General features: G+C 34.1%; 2 protein-coding genes across 3 annotated transcripts; one reads left to right on the forward strand and one right to left on the reverse strand.

Annotated features, from left to right (window-relative positions):
* The first annotated feature begins 232 nt into the window (after positions 1–232).
* Positions 233–13,849, forward strand: LOC123194432 (endoribonuclease Dicer homolog 3-like). Its single transcript, XM_044607624.1, has 25 exons — positions 233–737; positions 830–1,010; positions 1,166–1,279; positions 1,752–1,886; positions 2,044–2,113; positions 4,106–4,170; positions 4,258–4,389; positions 4,487–4,639; positions 5,026–5,155; positions 5,896–6,001; positions 6,120–6,312; positions 6,431–6,591; positions 6,786–7,004; positions 7,129–7,385; positions 8,167–8,438; positions 8,546–9,081; positions 9,181–9,275; positions 10,034–10,242; positions 10,341–10,550; positions 10,744–11,211; positions 11,417–11,689; positions 11,949–12,275; positions 12,644–12,863; positions 13,054–13,165; positions 13,324–13,849. The coding sequence occupies exons 1-25, from the start codon at positions 586–588 to the stop codon at positions 13,529–13,531; spliced, it is 4,998 nt and encodes a 1,665-aa protein (XP_044463559.1). The 5' UTR covers positions 233–585; the 3' UTR covers positions 13,532–13,849.
* Positions 13,850–14,262: 413 nt separating this feature from the next.
* Positions 14,263–19,471, reverse strand: LOC123194434. 2 transcript variants are annotated; one of them, XM_044607625.1, is made up of 10 exons: positions 18,984–19,469; positions 18,447–18,538; positions 17,991–18,093; positions 17,221–17,477; positions 16,870–17,001; positions 16,492–16,614; positions 16,122–16,250; positions 15,565–15,782; positions 15,024–15,177; positions 14,263–14,720 (listed from the first exon to the last, which is right to left on the reverse strand). In XM_044607625.1, the coding sequence occupies exons 1-10, from the start codon at positions 19,231–19,233 to the stop codon at positions 14,502–14,504; spliced, it is 1,677 nt and encodes a 558-aa protein (XP_044463560.1). In that variant the 5' UTR covers positions 19,234–19,469; the 3' UTR covers positions 14,263–14,501. The 2 variants fall into 2 exon arrangements, with proteins under 2 accessions (XP_044463560.1, XP_044463561.1); XM_044607626.1 differs by having other exon boundaries at positions 14,475–14,767; positions 18,984–19,471.
* Between the last annotated feature and the right edge of the window lie 1,246 nt (positions 19,472–20,717).

A 20,717-nucleotide genomic window follows, 5' to 3' on the forward strand; every position in this document is an offset into this window, starting at 1 on the left:
AAAATAGAAGTTGAATGCCCCCATATCTTCATGTCAGTCCCTTTACCCGTATCCGAATCCTCTAGGAGACGGCATGACATTTTATTACATATAAAATAATATGAGTTTAATTCCTATTTTAAAATCAAACTTCGACTAATTTAATGTAGCATCTATATAATTGGTTATTAGATTCATAATTTCTTTATATATATATATATATATAAAGGTGTTTTTTTGTAAACCTCAGCTCAGCTGTGTGTTCTTCTTCTCTTCGATTACGTTTTGCTGTTTCCCAAATCCAATCCTAATTGGATTCTAAAATAAAATAACATTGAAATTATCTCCTATCTATTTACTTTCTTACTACCTCTGACTTCTCCTACCCGGCTTCCGATATTGACTTTATTAGTCAGAAGACACTAGTTCCTTGAAAATCATGCCATCAATGCTTCATCTTTCTATTCTCAACTACAAATAGAATCGTCATTTTTAGTATCTTTCAACCCCACCAACCCTTCTTTAGGGCTTCACGTTACTTGTATTTTTTTTTTTTTTTGTGTCTCTTTTCTCATTCAATCCATCATTCTTCTGCAAAATATCAACATGCATTCTCCAAGGATGAATCATGTTCCACTCAGAAGAAGCTTTGATCAAATGAGCTCTTCAACCCCACTTGATAAGGGCTCCCATGGTCTTGATCATGCTGTTGATGACACTTCCTCTTCTACCAGTGCCAACAATTTCAACCCCAGAAAGTCTGTTTTTCTTCTTCTTCTTCTTTTTCTTCTCATTTTTCAAATTTGGGTTGTTCTGTTATTCAAGTGTGTGTTTTGTTTTGTGTTTGTAGGTATCAATTGCAGGTATTTGAAGTTGCCAAGAAGAGGAACACAATAGCAGTTTTAGAGACAGGAGCTGGGAAGACTATGATAGCTGTAATGCTGATAAAAGACATTGCACAAACTATCAAGTCTAATGGTCATAGGAAACTGATTATTTTCTTGGCTCCAACTGTTCACCTTGTTCATCAGGTGTGATTTTTCTCTTACTTCTTATTTACTTTTCCTTCACTTCACTTGCCCAAAAGGAGAACTTTTTAAGAAGTATACCGTAGGGATGCCTATTAATGCTTGCGGCTGGTTAACTGGATCACATGCTGAAAAGAAAATATGGTTTATTGTTGCAGCAATACGATGTCATTAAGATTAATACTGATTGTAAAGTGGAAGAATACTATGGATCCAAAGGAGTTGATGAATGGACTTTGGACTGCTGGGAGAAAGAATATGATCAAAATGATGTAAGTTTGGTTTGTTTATAGCTCACAGATATTGTGATGTGTCATTGTTGCAATCTAACACTGCGTTATCTGTTTTGTTAGGCACAGAAATTTAATGTTGGGAGTTATCTAAAATTAAATCCGCTTAATCACAATTCTCTTTAATTCTAAAAAGTCTTGTTTGCTGCAATTCTTTGGACTTAACTACCATTTCTTTAATCATTCAGTCATTAGCTGTTGTTCTTTTTTGTTGTTTATCTTAGTTTTTTGGGATATATATGTTGGTTGATTCTCAGAAAGTTGTTACCAAAAAAATTGTGTCTTTGTGGAATTTTATAATAGTCCATGTATGTTGCTTGTAATAAGACAAGCACTTTTGTGATACTTGGTGAAAGCTTTTCAATTCATTTGTGATTATAATTTCATGAAAACCTGAAACTTTTTTGATACAATAGTGTTAGGTTGATTCACATACTTTATTCATTTCATGTAGGTATTGGTTATGACCCCACAAATCCTCTTGGATGTGTTGAGGAAGGCATTCCTGAGGCTAGAGATGGTATGCTTCATCATAATAGATGAGTGCCATCATGCTACTAAAAATCATCCTTACGCAAGGGTTATGAAGGTTTATGTCTGTCATCTCCATAAATTATTTATTTTTGCTTATCTTATCTTATCTAATCTAATGCTTCATTTTCTTTTTGTTCTTCATATAATTGTCTTTATTTTTATTTTATTGTCTTCATAATAAGCATCCCAATTACATATATTCTTTTGTGAAGGAATTTTATCACAAATCTAATAGCAAGCCAAAGGTTTTTGGAATGACAGCATCACCTGTGGTGAGAAAAGGTAAGATAATATTTTTTCTGTATACATGTTATGCTAATGGGAATAAGGTGGTTATAATGCTTGAATTTTTTTTTTATCTACTTTTTCTTGATTTATGATTGTGCAATATGTACTTCTTGATGTGTCATGAACTTTATGATTATTTGCTCTTTTTTGTGGTTGAAGTTTTTTAGCTGAATTGGAATTTGAAAAGCTCAATGGGCCTTTTTTACTCTAAGTTTTTTTAGTATTTAAATATGATCCTTTCTATACCTGCTTTTTGAATTTTTTCATTCAAAATTCTATTTCGAGTTTGTTGAATTAATGAACAATCAGCAGTGAGAAGAAATGTATTATTTTGAGTTTGTTACATTAATCAATGATGATAAGAAAGTTCAGCGGAACGAGAATTTTATTCCTCTTTTTTTAATAGGGAGAATCTAGCTACTGGTTTCCAGTGATGTGTAGTGCCTGACTAAAGCCACTGGGATGGATTTTATGAAATTATATCCTTCAATATTTAAATTTTTGTTGAACCACGCTATGTGAAATTTGCTTTGTTTTTGTGAACAATATAACTTTAATTCTTCAAATCATAGATACCTGTTGACAACCTATTTTAAAAGCTAAGACAATGAGAACCTGTTTTAATTCTTCAACTTATAGATTCCTATAGAGGGTATGTCTAGAACTTTTCTTTTAGGGAGCAGTTATGAAAAAGATAGCACTGTATGTTTATGGCTTGATATCGTTCCTAGGGCTTGCACAATTCACCTCCAACAATTGCATTTAATTCCTATGTTTGGCCATGTTTAATAAAGTTCATCACATGAACCTGTGCAGATATGTATTATTTTGAGTTTGCTACATTAATCAACACTGATAAGAAAGTTCAGTGGAAGGAGAATTTTATTCCTCATTTTTTAATAGGAGGGCTCTAGCTACTTGTTTCCAGTTATGTGTAGTGCTTGACTAATGCCACTGAGATGGATCTTATAAAATTATATCTTTTAAAATTTAATTTTTTGTTGAACCACACAAAGTGAAATTTGCTTTGTTATCATGAACAATATAGCTTTATACTGATGTGGTAATCAAAACCTGTTTTAATTCTTCAAAACATAGATCCCTATTGAGGGTGCATCATCTAAAACTTTTTCTTTTAGGGAGCAGTTACGAAAACGATAGCAATTGCTTGTTTATGGCTTGATAACAAGAATCGTTCTTAGGGCATCGGCAATGCACTTCCAACTTTAGCATTTAATTCCTATATATTGCCATGTTTAAAAAAGTTTATCTCATTAATCGCAGATATTCTTTCTATGTATTGTAATTTAATTGAATGCATTGAGATTTCATCGTTCAATGGAATTTTATTTCTATTCTTTGATGAATTCTATTTAAACAATCCTTTTAGCATGACTTGGATGTTCATGTGTTATTTCCCCTGTTGCATTCACTTTCATTCAACCTCTTTATCATGACGTGGATGTTAAAGTGTTATTTCTCATATAGCATTCTGTTTTTATGCCTATTGAGGGTGCATCATCTAAAACTTTTCTTTTAGGGAGCAGTTATGAAAACAATAGCAATTGTATGTGTATGACTTAGTAATAAGAATCATTCCTAGGGCATCCACAATTCACTTCCAAATTTTGCATTTAAGTCCTATATATTGCCATATTTAAAAAAGTTTATCTCATTAACCACAGATATTCTTTCTATGTATTATAATTTAATTGAATGCAGTGAGATTTTATCATTTAATGGAATTTTATTTCCATTCTTCGATGCATTCAATTTAATCAATCTTTTTAGCATGACTTGGATGTTCATGTGTTATTTCCCCTGTCGCATTCACTTTCATTCAACCTCTTTATCATGACACGGATGTTAAAGTGTAATTTGCCATGTAACATTCTGTTTTTGTGCAGTCTTTATGTCATGAATTAGATTTTTTTTATTACTTGCCATGTATTTGCATGCTATTTTAAACACTACTTTGCAATTTAGGCGTCTCATCAGCGATGGATTGTGAGGGACAAATCTCAGAACTCGAAAGCATCTTGGATTCTCAGGTACTCACTTTCTGTTTGATAACTTTGCATTGATTGTTGTTAAACTAAGAAGCAGAACAATAGTTTCTTGAATTGATGATGCTGCAGGTTTATACCATTGGGGACAGGACAGAGATGGAAGTATATGTTCCCTCTGCGGTCGGAAGTTGTAGATTTTATGACCAATCAAGCTTTGATAGTTTGGATTTGACAGAAAAATTGGAAATCTCATGCTCTAAGGTATATGTTCCTAATGCGTACATATTTTTATGTGTTTGATGTTTGTGCCAACACAAACACATTCTCAGCTTTCACCTAATGTGGTTTTTATGGACAGTTTGATGCCTCACTATCAAAGTTGCAAGGATCAGTGCAAAATTCTTACAAAGATATGGATGATAAGCATAAAACACTTAGAAAGCAGCTGTCCAATTATCATGCAAAGATCTTATATTGCCTAGATGAACTTGGCCTTATATGTGCTTATGAGGTATGCTTGGAAACCCAATATGTTTACACTAATGTGGAGAACTGAATGCTTGTCGAATGGTAAAGAAATGTTGTCTTTGTTGAGACCTTATTCTAGGTATCTTTCCTAACATAGGCTGCTACAATAACATAAATCATGAAGGAATTATTCCCTAACATTCAAGCTCATGAATTTCATGTGAAAAGTCCATGTCTGGGGCCCTAAAATGATGTTTTATGAATATTTATATATATTTCTTGGTCTTTCTTTGAAGGCAAGTGTTAACATCCTCATATTTATTATTATTGTCAAGTAATTGTTTGCTGGATACTGGTGAAATATTTTGTCTGTGGTATTTATTTTGTTTCCCTTTGTGGTGTTGATTTGATGTTTTGACTTGTGGTTAGGCTGTTAAAGTCTGTCTGGAGAATGTCCCAAAAGTCCAAGACGAGTGTGAAATTTACAGAGAAAGTTCATTGCAATGCAAATATTTTCTTGAGGAAATATTGTGTATAATTGGGGGATCTTTGCCTCTGGGTATGCCATGAAATAACTTACCATCTTCATTGTTTGTCAAAATTTTTATTCTTTTTCAAATACATTAGTAGTTATTTGTTAATGCCTCTTTCATATATTCTATATATTGTACCTATTACTTGGTATGTTTGGTTTTTGATGCGTTATGTAAGCATTGTCTGCTTTCTTTTGATATTCTATTATTCTGGACCTAGCCTCTGCCTGTGCATTGTCTGTCACTTAATGTACATGTAGAGTGTTTGAAAAACACATGTTGATGCTTTGTTGAAATTGTACATCCATAAGGGAATATAGTTCCATGCTCAATAGTTTTATTGGATTACTTACAGGAGCAATTAACATTTAATGCGCGGCAAAAGCTAAGTCAATGCTAACAAATAAGTATAAATTTTTTTCACTAAAGAATCTTTATTTATATCTTTTCAATGTCATTGATTTTTTTATTAATTTGTTTTATTGTCTTGTGCTTCAATTGAGGATAATTCTGTTTAAGAATCACTGTGCTTTTTGCTAAAAAGCAAATTATGTTTTCAGTGAATTTTCTTTACTGCCTTTTGTTGCCTGTCTAACTTCTATGAAATTGATCAATGGATACTGCTTTAGGTTTTGATTGACTAGCATACTTTTTAGCCATTTTGCCTTATGATACTTTATAATTTAATCCAAATGATATGCCATCTTTTACTTTCTGCTTCAAATGTGATATATTTATCAAGTGTTATTCCCTTCCCATCCCACAGGTGAAAAAAATTTTTTGGATTTTGGTTTTGACTATACAAAGGCAGTAGATTTGGGTTACATATCTCCAAAATTGCATGAACTTCTTCAACTCTTCCTATCTTTTGGGTAATTGAACAATTTAATTGGTTAATGTCTTTTAGTCTTATGGCAAAATTGTTTTGATACTTTAATATCTGTAAATGTTATATCATGATTTGATTTATTGTCACCCTTTTTCTGGCAGAGGGGCTACACAAGTATTATGCCTCATTTTTGTGGAAAGAATTATCGCAGCTAAAGTGGTTGAAAGGTTTGTGAAGAAAGTAAATTGTTTGGCTCATTTCACTGTTTCATATTTGACTGGAAGTAATACATCAGTCGATTCTCTGGCACCAAAAATGCAGAAAGAAATCTTGGAATCATTTAGGAGTGGAAAGGTATCTAACTTCTTGTACAACAAATTCTCCTCAAAAGAAGTTTGGGTGTTTAATTAGCTAATAAGCGATGAGTAAAATGTTTGATTAGCTAATAAGAGGAGTGAAATTTTCTATGTAGGTCAATCTATTGTTTGCTACTGATGTCGTTGAGGAGGGGATTCATGTACCAAACTGCTCTTGTGTTATCCGTTTTGACCTGCCAAAGACTGTCCGTAGTTATGTTCAGTCTCGCGGACGAGCTCGGCAAAATAACTCCCAGTTCATCTTGATGCTTGAGCGGTGAAGCCCTGACCTTGTCATTGTATATTACAAAAACATATGCTTATAGTGTATTTATGAATGACCAATACGCTTGAAGTCTTTTCAAGTCATGAAATGCTTCTTGCAATGCACATTTTTAATGTATATTTGCTTTTCTTGTCTGTATGAAGTTGTTGTAGCACAGAATCTAACCACATGCGCATTACTTGCAGGGGAAACATTAAACAAAGGGATAGACTTTTTGATGTCATTAGGAGTGAACAATCAATGGCGGATACAACTGTGAGTAGAGACCCTGATTCCTGTGTTCTGAAAGCATGTACCTTGGGGACAATGAATGCCTATGTTGTGGATATAACTGGAGCATCAGTAACTGCAGACTCCAGTGTCAGTCTCATACATCGATACTGTGAAAAGCTCCCTAGTGACAAGTATGGAAATGCTTTACTGTTTCCTTTTGCCATGCATAGTTGTGTTTTTTACAATATTATTTTTCATCAGATTCTATGTATGGAGGCCATGCATCTAGTTATAACTGGCTACTGCATAAAATAGGTACTACACACCAAAGCCAATCTTTAAGTACAAATCTTTTGACGAGTCTTATGAGTGTGAAATGACACTACCTTCAAATGCACCTTTCCAAACAATTGTTGGTCCTCCAAGTAGAAATAAAAACTTATCAAAGCAGCTTGTGTGCTTGGAAGCATGTAAAAAGCTGCATCAAATGGGAGCTCTGAATGATCATCTTCTCCCCTTCATTGAAGAACCTTTTGAAAGCAATCTCATTGTTAAAAAGAATCCAGGTGCAGGTATGCATACATCAAATCTCCTGTGCAACTGTTTGGTGTGTGTTATTTTTATGTGAATTTTTTTCCTTTACCACATATGAACAACATCACAAATTTTGACCATTGAATGAAATTTTGGCCGTTTAACTTGTGTTGAGTAATCTAAATATGGGTCATTCATGAATACTGGAAATTCATGCCTTCACTCCTCTAGATCCAAACAAAATTTTGGAAGTCGAAGTTTCACTCTCACTAGCCATGGTAGCTATTTGGACAGTTTAGAATTAATGGTTCAGGCCGACTTGCTCTGATATTATGTAATTTTTTTATAGGAGAGTTCTATTTCCCTTGATAAATATTCAGTACTATGGGGGTTCATATAACCATACAAGCTAAATTTCCATTCCTCGAAGATCTATCTACCATATGAATGCAAGATGATTTCCCATGCCTAGAAGATCTATCTATCATATAAATACAAGCTAATCTACCTAGTACCTACCATGCAATTTCTTTCAAATATGGAAACAAAACAAAAAAAATATTATGAGATAATTTCTCTCCTAATTGGCAGATAATTGGGAGTTATTGTCATTTCTTAAATATCTTTTTGTTCCACAGTATTATATCATTGGTGGTTACCTTTCTTCTGCTCTATATTTGTTAAAAACAACAATGGACCGTCTGTGGTTTCTTGCTCCACCTCTTTTTATATTTAGTTAAAGGTTTTGTCTTACCAATCTTTGCTAATGCTTTAATTTAGTGTGTGGTAAGTTATCTTGCTCTTTGTTTGTGTTTGAAGGAACAACGAAAAGGAAGGAACTGCATGGGACAAATCCTATTCGTGCATTATCTGGAAGCTGGGGAGAAAAAGTTGATGGTGTTGTTTTACATGCCTATAAATTTGACTTCTCCTGTAATATTGCTAGTGAGATTTACTCCGGATTTATGTTTTTGACTGAGTCAAAACTTGATGATGATGTGGGAAATTTTGAATTGGAGCTATATTTGGTCTCTAAGGTGGTTAAGGCTACTGTTTCATCATGTGGGAAAGTGCATTTGGATGCAGAACAGGTCAAACATAAGCTTATAAATTTCATTTATGATTTTACTTTCAACTGGCAAGTATAAAATACAGTGCCATTATGTGTTATTTATTGTTTTGCCTTTGTTTGTACCAGATGACCAAAGCAAAGTGCTTTCAGGAATTTTTCTTCAATGGCTTATTTGGAAGGTTGTTTGTTAAATCCAAATCATCTGGAAAAAATAGAGAATTTTTACTTCAGAGAGAAACAAAATCACTGTGGAATCCATCAAACATGTATTTGCTTCTACCATTGGAGATATTGGGCATTTCTGGTATGGAATCTTGGAGAATAAACTGGACTGGAATTAATGCATGTGCTGCTGTGGTAGAATCTTTAAAGGAAAACTCTTATTTGGGTGCTAATCATTCCAATGGTTACGAAGGAAATTTGTCACCTCATAGGACTGACTCCTCTCAGAAAGAATGCAACATTGAAGATATAATCCATTTTGCTAATTGTTCTGTTGATGCAAAAGATCTCAAGAATAGGGTAGTACTAGCTATCCATACTGGAAGAATCTACTCTACGGTTGAAGTGGTTTGCAATACATCTGCAGAGAGTCCTTTTGATGGAACTGCTGATGGTGCCCCATCAGTGTATACGACCTTCACGGACTACTTCCGTAAAAAGTAAGTGATATTTTATCCTGAATGGGGCATCGTGTTTATTGTGCTCTTTCCTTCTAGATTATCATTTATGCTTCCATTTATACTGTTGGCTCTGATCAGGTATGGGATTGTGCTGAAACATCCAGGGCAGCCGTTGTTGCGGTTGAAGCAGAGTCATAATGCACACAACCTTCTTGTGAATTTTAATGAAGAAGGTTGGTCAATGCTTGAGTTTGGTTTCATCCAATAACCATTTTAATGCCTGATTTAGTTCCCACTATGAATCACGATTTAAAGTTTGAGATATGTGTGCTTGGGTTCTAATTTTTTCAATCAAATCTATGACTTACTGATTCCACATTTGAAACCTCAAGTCACTTCTTCTATGCCATGTGAAGCTCCTTTATAGGGACCACATATTCAGTAAGGTCTATTTGTTATTGACTTCTGAGTTCTATTTAAACAAAAGAGGGTGCCAAAAAGAGGACATATATATATATATATAATATATTATTTCCAGTAAATACTCGTATGCTAATTCTCTTTGTGAACTCACCTCCTGATGTTATGAACATTTTTGCAAATCTCCAATTTACTTCTTACCACTAGTGATTCCTAAAATTTTCACGTTCTTGGGATAGAATTTATTATTGTATGGATTTGGGGAGGGTGTAATGTATGAAAGGCGGCTGCAAAGTCTGGTTAAGAGTTCAAGGGTTTATTGTTCTTTTTCTTCTCACTTTGACATCAGGTCATTGGATGCACATCTGATTCATCATATTATCTATTACACTGTTGTGATTTCTCAAAAAATGCTAGTGAAAAGTAAACAGGAGGTAAAAAACCAGCATTTCATATATAAGTGTGCATTTTAACTATCTAAATGATTATTTTGGTTCAGCTGTCAAATTTGATTTAGAAAATTGTTGCACCATGTTTATCAGCTTCCTAATAATTTCCTGTAAATGAACAGGTGGCTCTGGCAAGGCATCACAAGCTAAAAAGGCACAGATTCATATTCACATGCCATCTGAGCTTCTGATCACTGTTGATGTTCCAATCAATGTCATAAAATCATTTTACCTACTCCCATCATTAATGCAACGGCTGGAGTCCCTGATGTTGGCCAGCCAACTTAGAGATGAGATTGATTGCAGTTCCCTTCATATACCAAGTTCCTTGGTTTGTGAAACTGTGAACTTAGAACAATTCACTTAATTTCGCTGTCCTTTGATGTATCATGCAATATTCAAATTAACCATATTCAATCTTATGATTAGATTTTGGAAGCACTTACGACGCTTAGATGCTGTGAAAAATTTTCTATGGAGCGGTTGGAATTGCTTGGTGATTCAGTTTTAAAGTATGCTATAAGCTGCCACCTCTTTCTTACATATCCAAAAAAGCATGAAGGCCAATTGTCTGGTAGGCGTCAATCAGTTATTTGTAACTCAACCTTGCATAAATTCGGAACAGATCGCAAGTTACAGGTATCAAATCTTACCTTTGTTATTTCTGAATTGTACTGAAATGGCTCAAGCATATTGCTGTATCTTTTCTGATATTGATTTTACTAGGGAGACAATGCTTGTGTAAATTTTTAATTCCTTTCAAAGCTAATGTAAATTGTTATTCATCTGATCGCACATTCTTGTTAATAGCTTTACATTTCTTATTTTCCAGGGATACATACGGGACAGCGCATTTGATGCCCGTCGTTGGGCTGCTCCAGGACAGCTTTCTGTATTCCCTGTTCCTTGTGAATGTGGGGTGGATACTTTAGAAGTACCATTGGAAGGGGATTTTTTTACTGATGACACAAAAGTTGTGGTGGGGAAGCTATGTGACAAGGGTCACAGATGGATGGGTTCAAAAACGATATCTGATTGTGTTGAAGCCCTCATCGGAGCATATTACGTTGGCGGAGGATTGGTTGCTGCACTTCATGTGATGAAATGGCTTGGTATTGATGCTAACATTGAGCCCTCATTAATAGTTGAAGCCATTACTTGTGCATCTATCCGATCATATGTTCCCAAAACCAATGAGATCAAGGATATAGAGAATAAGGTTGGATATGAATTTTCTGTCAAGTTTCTGTTACAGGAGGCCATTACACATGCATCCGTAAATGAGTTCTACTGTTATCAGGTAATGATGCAACGTCAGCTGTTGATTTTGTACTTACCAATAACTTTTACATTACTTGATTCTCGTAAGATGTTTGGAATCACGTGTGAAAGAAATAGGGAGAAAACTCATATTTTTAAAGGTGTATATTGACCTAATAAATTGAATTTTCCAGGCCCAATTTCCATATGATCTCTCTTTTGACTTTTGATCTGATTTTTAACAGAGGCTTGAATTTCTTGGAGATGCTGTTCTGGACTTGCTTATCACCTGGCATCTTTATCAGAGCCATAGAGATATTGATCCTGGCGAGTTGACTGATTTACGCTCAGCCTCTGTTAATAATGAAAATTTTGCTCAAGTTGCAGTGCGAAATAACCTGTATAAGCATCTTCAGCATTCTTCTACTCTACTCTTAAGCCAAATAACAGAATATGTGAAGTCTTTTCCCGAACTCAGTGACACAATTAGTTCAGGCCCCACCACAAAAGCTCCAAAGGTAATCTCTTCTATTGATCTACAGTATTATTACAACTCTATTTATCTATCTTATAGAACTAGTCCTATTTTGTGTAATTATATGGCAATATTAATGCTATCTCATAAGACAGCCACATCGTTATTAGTGCGCAGATTAAATTCTGTTCTTAGTGAATCTAAATATTTTTTTTTACGGTCTTTTGATTTGTGATTTTAGCTTATGTTCCTTAAAATTCTAATTATAAATGCCCTCTTTTGATCATTCCTTTCTGTGCTAGGCTCTAGGAGACTTGGTGGAAAGTATTGTTGGTGCAATATTGATTGACAGCAAGCTTAATCTTGATGAAGTGTGGAGAATATGTAAACCATTATTGTCTCCAATCGTGACCCCTGATAAACTTGAACTCCCTCCACTGCGTGAACTGAACGAATTGTGCGACTCTCTAGGATACTTTATTAACACAAAATGTGCTCACAAGGGGGAAATGGTGCAGGCAGAGTTGAGATTGCAATTGGAAGACACTCTTCTGGTTGGACAAGGGCTGGAGAGGAGCGCAAAAGCTGCAAAAGGAAATGCAGCTTCACAGTTGTTGAAGCAACTTGAGGTTTGTTCTTACTCCAGTATGAAGTTTGTTTACCCTATTCTCAATGTGCATCCTTCTCTCTGACTGTCAAGCAGACAAATTCCATGTAGTTTTATAAAGAAAAGCAAAATGATAGTATTAGTACTAACAAGAATATTATGAAAGTGAAATGCTTTTCACTTTGCTTACAGTTGCACAATGCATATACGAGTCACATAAATGATTGTTTTCTCATCTAATATTTTGCTTTATTTCTTAAGCAGTTCTTCTAGCATACATGTCTAAAGTGAAGTCTTCTTTTTGTTATATAATTTGGCTTCATTTGTCAAATTCATGCATACAAATTTGACAGGCATATGCTAAAGCATTTAAAACTTGTAATGCAACAGACTAGAGGAATTCGCAAAGGTGTATCCAAAACAAGGAGACTGAGCCCTGATCATTGTGATGATTCATCTTGTCTCCACTTGGATAATAAAGTCAGCGGGCAGACATCTGATGAATATTTGCCAGAACAAGCAGCCTGTAAAAAGCTCAAGGGATCTGAAATTCAAAACCCTGTCTGTGACTCTTCCAAAAAAGCCTGCAGTTCCACCAATGCAACCCCAAGTATGTAGCATTCATTTGTTTCTGTATCATTTTTTATGAAAAATAAATTGATTAAGCATGCTTATGCATGTATGGGGCACAATTGCATGACGTTTTCAATATTTTCTGCTTTATTGGGTACTCTTTTTGTGCATTCTTCAAGGACGGTCTTTAATTGTTTATCTATGTTCATTTCCAACTCATTTTACAGTTATTGCACCTATCAACATGAAGAAAGGAGGGCCTCGAACCTCACTTTTCCAACTTTGCAAGACTATGCTATGGCCAATGCCCACATTTGATACCACAGAACATAAATCAAGGTCAGCCTCATCATCCAAGTTCTCTTATTTTTACTTTTCCTCAGATCTTTTGAATTCATTCTTTCCAGCATTATTGTCTTTCTGAACCTTCAAAGCTTCCATTTTGCTATCTGGTAAGTTTAATCTTGGTCTAATTAAATTTCTACTGCCGCCCACAGGACTCCCATGATATTTGATGAAATTTCTGGGAAGAGAGAGGGATTTAACAGTTTTATTTCAAAAATCACTCTGCATATACCAGGATCTGGCAATATTGAGTGCACAGGAGATCCCAGAGCTGATAAGAAAAGTTCATTTGATTCTGCCGCACTACTCATGCTCAACAGTTTTGAACGAGAGGGTAAAATCATCATAAGTGATTCCTAAATTCTACCAGTATCAAAATTTGTTTCAATTATTATCGCAACAAATAATTGATGGTGATATTTTTTCATTGATCGCCATCTTTATTTGTCACCTAACTTAAGGTAGAGCAATGAGGAAACATGTTGGTGACTTGTCCAGTAATTTATTGGCCATGAACCTAGCGTGAGAATAGAAGCTTTATGTGCAGAGACTAACTTAAAGCATCATCCTCCATTTTATTTTGTACACAAACCTTTCATGCCCTTTAATGAAGGTGTACAGTGAACTGGGTTCTATATTATCAAATAATAAACTTCTGCAGATGATTATCAGTGATCATACCGTTACATTAAGTAATCTTTACAGCTAAGGACCTAAATAATATTTTCTGAAGTACGAAGCCTCCCTTCAACAGAAATTCAAGGCAAAGCTATCTTTTTTGCATTGGGAAATGTGTGGGCATGGATGGTGCATCTTACTTACAAAACATGAAACATCATCCTGAAACTGTCAGTGTTGACCGGTATGAATAAATAAAGATTGGGTAATGGGTTGATCCACGTTAAGCCACACTTGCCAAAGTCAATGTTGATCTGTAAAAATAATAATTTTTTTGGATGCATTTCAGAACTGAAAAACTGAAATCCATGCATTTCTGGGCATGAAATGTATCAAATTACAATTGATAGCACTGCCTCAAATCATACAAAAATGTCATCAAAGCACTCATTTAGGTTATCAACAAGAAAAAAAAAAAAATTGATGGTATCACTCATTTTCTGTTCATTACACACATCAAAAGCAGCATGTATACAAACAAATTATTTCTATGACACAAAGTAGGAACTATCTCATTCTTTGTATCCTCACTTTTAGTGCATGGATTTGTAAGTAATGGAGGCACATGGATTATTGTGATTAGCTGACAAGTATCACCACCAGCACCATCGCCTCAAAACCAATATAAGGAGGGCGAACTGTTAAGATAATATCATGCTCTAAGCAAAAGCTCATATACATTACTGTTGTTATCTCCACTTACGCGCTTCAACATCTCAAAACTCTTACGACTTCCTAAGAATTCAATTCGTTTAAAATTTACATAACCATGCTCTACTGTCTCTTTATTAGAGTACACTGCACGTAGCCGATCAGCATGCCTTGAATCAGTGTGAATAGCTGAAATGATCTCATGAGGCAACATGTTCTCCTGCAAAAGGTATCAACACACCTTGAAGATTCCAGGAAGATTCCAACCTACATGAGCCATATAGTTCTAACAAAGTATATAAACAGAGAATGATAACTATAATGCAATTTCCATGTGTAATTCTGAAGACAGATGATCATACGTGATTCCATCAGAATTCCAGAACAGTATTCACAAGCTATCTTAATAGAAACCTTAAACATGTTTACACACACACACACCCATTCTCCCACTTATTCAGACACATAATATTTTATCAATCCACACATGGTAACTGTAGAAGCTAACATCTAGAAATCATACCTGATAAAATTCATAGATATGATCTAACACCTGCAAACATGTGAAGCCATTATCGCTGAAATATGTTCGTGAAGAAGGCCCCATTTCGGCAAATCGATCAATAGGAAAGAGTATGGTAAGAAAATGGTTTTTATATATCAATTCACTTTTTTCACTGCAGAAGCCACATGTAAAAGAAATTTAGTGAGATAAAGTGATATTCAATGATCAGAGACACTTTTGAAAAAGAATTTCAGTTAGTAGTCCAGTTAACCAGACACAGCATAAAATCTGTAAGAAAGAAATAAAAAAGTGTGGTTTTCATAATGGTTTCATCTGACAGGTCATGATTGGCATAAATCATTAAAATCATCCTCCGCACTTGATAGCAAGAAATCACAAGAAGTTTTGGAACACTAAATAATACGATCACAAGAAGTTTTGGAACACAAAATAATACGATCAATGAACTGGAGGACTCAAGCCACAACCTTACACTCAGAAGCAAAGATAAAAAATCTCTATAATACAAGAGAGAGGGAGAGAAAGAGATACCAACAACCTTTCTGTGAGCAATCTGGTCAGGTTAGCAAATGAAGCTTCTGAATCCTTGCCATCCTCCTTAGCATCAAAGAATATGGCTGAATGATGTTCACTAACATCCTCACCACTGAAAGAGTCTGTGTAAATAGAAGCAGTTGAAGTTGGCTCAGAGACAGACCAGCATATTGAATCTAGAAGGCTGCTTGGGGTTAATGGACGTATTGGGGTTTGGCAAGTCTGCAAAAACAGAATCCAAAAACAAATTCTATGATTTATATTTAAGACAAAGTAATCATTTCAACAGTGAAGCTTTCAACAAGAAGTCGAATTTCAAGCCAACCACTAACATTAATACAATTACCAAAAAAAAAAAAAATTGAACATGTAATGTAGTGAAAAGCAAATGACATAAAGATAACTATTTAACTGTAAGCAGAATTATGTGTCAAAATCACTAAGTCAAGATGAGGCATGGCAAAACTGCGAGACTTGCAGTGTAGGAATGATCAGACAAACAGAACCAAGAGTGCATTAAGTAAAAATGTTGCTAACAAAGTAATATGATTAACTACTTGCCTGCATACGACGACTACGCCGATTTCTGACACCAGTTTTAGCCAAATTAACAATCTGTTGCCTTTCTTCATGGGTTGCTTTACTTATACAGCTCTTAGCATCTTGAGGAATATTTCCACCATTAATTTCCTAAAGAAGATACAGGGAAGGGAAGTGATATTTAACACAAACAGTATCAAAGAAACATATTCCATGATAAATTCTTTCACAAAATTTATTTCAACACACATTTAATATAATTTAAGCTGAATTTTTCTAAAATTACAACTGTCATTACACTTGAAAGTATATATGGATGTAATAGCATCCTGTATTATTCTTTTTTCTGAAAAAGCGTCTAAAAATTCTGAAAACAAGTAACCAGAACTACCTCTCTGACAGTGCCATTTTGAAGATTTTCAATCATAGTTCCAACCTGCCTGGCCAAATCAGCTGACATGTGAACAAGCCTCTGCACATTCTTCTCCTTTGCTGTTTTCAGAACCCAAAGAGGCTGAAACACATCACATATCAAATCAATTTTATGATGATAAAAGAATCAAACAAAAGCACTCTTGATAATTAATTATGTACAAGATGTCTTCCATGTTACAGGTGATGTCATTGTTATGACTTTCCTAAATGTGTGCAAGCATTATACAGGGATAACCAAAAAAACATTACTATGGTAGAGCCTAAAAGTTTGAGTAAAGAAACTATTTCAAGTCTCCAAATATGTCCATTTTCAGTAGAGCTATAGAATACTGACTGTGACAACGTTGTTAGAGTGACCAAGATATCTTTGGACGGAGGTCCCTTCACACACTACATAACTTGCATTGCAACCAACAAACCATTGATCTACAAGTGTAGCACCTTCTCTAGCAGCTGCCTCAAAGACCTATCAAACATATTGAATCTTTCAGTGATAAGTCACTAAAACAGATGATGGCATATACTGGTTCAACTTCAACTGGGACTAACTTGTTGAATTCAAAATTTATGCATAGATATCACATAAGGACTTTCAAAAAGAGCTAATTGTAAACTGAGAGAGAACATATTCTAAATAAACCTGGTACATAATAAAAGTTTTCCCGGCATGAAATTCTATGTTCACCTTATTCTGAAGTTCTTTTGAAATTTCTGAATCAACATACAGTGAGTAGCCAGATAGGGTAGAATCTATGCTTCTATTAGAGACTCTTTCAGAGAAATGCTTTTTTGGTTTTGCATTCACATCTAACCACTTTGCATCATGAATGCCAGCTGGGAGACATGAGTTGTCAGCACCTGTTTGAAGTCGATTCAAGTAGTCCAAGTGCATTCCATATTCCTTAATACTCTTAACAGTGTAGAGTGATTCTTTCAACCTCACTACAACACATAAGAACAATTGAATTTCAGATGAAAAGCAAATAACATATTTCAAATTAGTTCTTATATTTTTCTTACTTACACAAAGAAAATAAGTGCTTTTTATTAGAAGAGTTTTAAAAAACATAATTCCAACTCCTTAAAGTAGAAAAAATAAATAAATAAAATGAGACCAACCCTTAACAATTTTGGTTCATGTAATGAAAACCTATGTAAACCGCATAAAAAATATAGACCTCAGGGAGCAACTCTACTTCAATTGCTGGAACCTAAGTCATCTTCTGAATAAGTTATGACCATGTCCAGATTCCAAGGTCTGTCACTTAAACAGTTAAGAAGTATTTGATACTTAAAATTTTCATAAGCATATTAACTGACAATTTCTAAGCAAGATTATACCGGGCAAAAGCATCCAATATACGGACCTTCTTTTGAGTTTCATACTGTACTGTGGTGTGAAAAGATCAAAACTAAACTACAGTAACAAATTGTATCATTGTAGCAGACTCTTACCATTCTTTCGGACACTATCTACAAACCATCCAAGAGTTACAACAAAGAGACCATTTCTTGATCCATGTTTCAGTGCATGCTCAAGCTTACGTCCACCGAAGCTGTAAATCAGTGTTAAGGGTAATCATATCATAAAGCAGGGAACATCTACATACTAGATATGCTAGTTCTGGAAAATAGTGAAAAACCTTAATGTCTACAATTAGTATAAATACAATAACGGAAGTTTCTCTATCCCTTTTTTCCAAAACTATTATTTTCTCTTATTAAACCAGCCAAAGATGATCATGAAATTGGGTTCCCATATACAAGCACAAAAACTTATTTAGTGATAGTAATACAAAAAGGGAGCCCAAAATGCCATTTCCATATTTTTTTAATGAAAAGAGTTTCAAAACTTCATAATTTAATTATATAGGACAAAATGTGTATTTTTCCCAGTATATTAAAGGATATCTGGACTACCAAATGGGTGCATTGGGGATGCAAATCGGGGCTGTATTGGCCACCCAATCTTTCTGTCGCTTCCATGACCTGTTTCCTTGCTTCTGCCAAACAAAGACGCACAAAAAAGACTTAGCCCATTTTTAGCTACAAAATTATCAGTGATCTTATGCACCCAATATGACTATGAATGAACGCAAAAGACCAATGCCGTCACACCAAAGTGAATTACATCCCGAATAACCAAGAGTGAAAAACAAGAAATCAATAAGTTAGACAGCAAATATAAATTATATTTGCTCCAATATTTTCTTTTTCACAAAAGTTTTTGCCCCTTTTCTGAGTCCTTCAAGTTCTAAACTGGGATTACCGTAGAAATCAATATGGCAGTAATTCTAGCAAAAATGAAAGCAGTAAAATTCATGCAAGAGAGAATGAAATAAAAAACAAAAATACAAAAAGCGAAATTCGTGTAAAACAGAAGCAAGACAGGGGCAGGTAGAGTACTAAAATATAAGATATAAAGTATCAAAGGAATGAGGTATATGCCTTTGGAGAGACCGGTGACACAAATCACAAGGCCGGAAAAGGGAGCGTTGGAGGGAAGCTGAAGCAGCGATTCAGAGGCAACAGAGGAGGAGGCAGTAGACGTTACAGCTTCAAAGGATTGCACGCCTCTAAAAGAAGGAACAGAAGAAGACAACCCAACAAACAACCGTGAACATCCCTTGCTACTTATCACTTCAACTCTGCCGCCGCCAGCACCACCACTACCACCACCAACACCACCAGCCATCATGACTTTCACCCTTCTATAACATTTTCCAAAGAAACAAACAAACTGTTGACTTCAACAAGAAAGAAGAATATGAATCTTACGAAATGGGAATTTTGTTTTAAGGATCTTGAATATTAAAAGAAAGTTTAAAAAGGTTAAAAAATTTTGAAGCAAGTGCTATCTGAGGCTGAATACTCTCTGAGTTTATGCTTTATTCGCTTCAAAAGGAAAATTCAACTTCACAAAGCAGACAAGCACGGGTAGTTTTTTAAACTTTCTTCTTCTTTTGTGTTCAAAAAAAGATTGAATTTTTAATTTGGGCTTGTGATTTTAACAAATTACAAATCTACCACTCCACTGCCTTTATCTAGATGAACTAGTCCAATAGGGTAAAATTTAGAGATGACAATTTCAGTTCAAATTTAGGGACTTCGATTCTAATGGAGAAGAGATTCCTTGATATAAATGGAGAAGGGAAATGGGACAGAGATGAAAAAAAATCTTTGTAATCAAGGATGAGGATACATGTGTCCTCTTTCAGTCCTATCTCGTCTCGCCTGATCTCACCCTATCTCGTCCCTACCTTGCCCCCTTCATGTCCCTGTTCTCATCCTCATCTCTTTATATTAATATATTTATTTAAAATACTAATATATTTTTATAATTTTATATTATTTATATTTTTCAAATTTATTTAAGTTTTTATTGTACATATTAAAGTAGTTAATTTACAACATTTGAAATAGTGGATTAGTTTTAATTTTACTTAATTTTTTTATTTAATATATTTATGTTATATTTAGAGGGTATGAGAAGATGATTTTTCCCTATAAGGACGGGAAAAGGATGAGAAATTTTTGTCATCTCTACAACAAGGATGAGGATTAAGATCCCCTCCCCTTTGTCATCCCTAGTGAAATTTATATTCTCATATTAAAATATTAATAAAATTATGTATACATTTTTTTGTACATGATTTAGATATATAAATAATATATCAGCATATGATTTAATAATTTTGAATTAAAGATAAATAGTATCCGATTACATGATAATATATCATTTATATACTCAAATTATGTACCATAAAATTTGACAATTTTTAATACGAATTATTAATCTAATATAATACGATATGAAAAAAATTATGTTAGAGTTGAATTTTTTTACACGAAATTTATTTCAAGTCAATCCAACACAATTCAAAACTAAATTTTGTATTAATATTGATACGAAAGTAACTTAAACAAATCTAAACAGACTCGAATGTTTTGAGAAATATTACTTTAGTAGAATTTATTAGAAATAAATTATACAATTGTTAAAAAACAATATCAACTGTATTTAAAATCCTTACCGATGACATAAAGTTATACTTTTACATAGTTAAAATTATTCATATTATTTTTTATTTTTATTTAAATATTTTATTATTTAGTAATGAAAATATGATTAATTTATAAGATTATTAATATATTTTAAATGTTTTGATATGTATTTTTTGA

This window comes from Mangifera indica, chromosome 13 (genome assembly GCF_011075055.1).
Source record: "Mangifera indica cultivar Alphonso chromosome 13, CATAS_Mindica_2.1, whole genome shotgun sequence".
In the NCBI taxonomy this organism is placed as follows: domain Eukaryota; kingdom Viridiplantae; phylum Streptophyta; class Magnoliopsida; order Sapindales; family Anacardiaceae; genus Mangifera; species Mangifera indica.

Bases quoted from the DNA above. Each gene is read 5' to 3' on its own strand.
- LOC123194432 (XM_044607624.1), top strand. From the start codon at position 586: ATGCATTCTCCAAGGATGAATCATGTTCCACTCAGAAGAAGCTTTGAT. The intron at 7,386-8,166 runs GTATGCATACAT...TTGTGTTTGAAG, and splicing joins TAAAAAGAATCCAGGTGCAG to GAACAACGAAAAGGAAGGAA. The intron at 12,864-13,053 runs GTATGTAGCATT...CTCATTTTACAG, and splicing joins TTCCACCAATGCAACCCCAA to TTATTGCACCTATCAACATG.
- LOC123194434 (XM_044607625.1), bottom strand. From the start codon at position 19,233: ATGATGGCTGGTGGTGTTGGTGGTGGTAGTGGTGGTGCTGGCGGCGGC. The intron at 18,094-18,446 runs ATATCCTTTAAT...ACACTGATTTAC, and splicing joins GCACCCATTTGGTAGTCCAG to AGCTTCGGTGGACGTAAGCT. The intron at 15,783-16,121 runs GCAAGTAGTTAA...CTGTTTTTGCAG, and splicing joins GGCGTAGTCGTCGTATGCAG to ACTTGCCAAACCCCAATACG.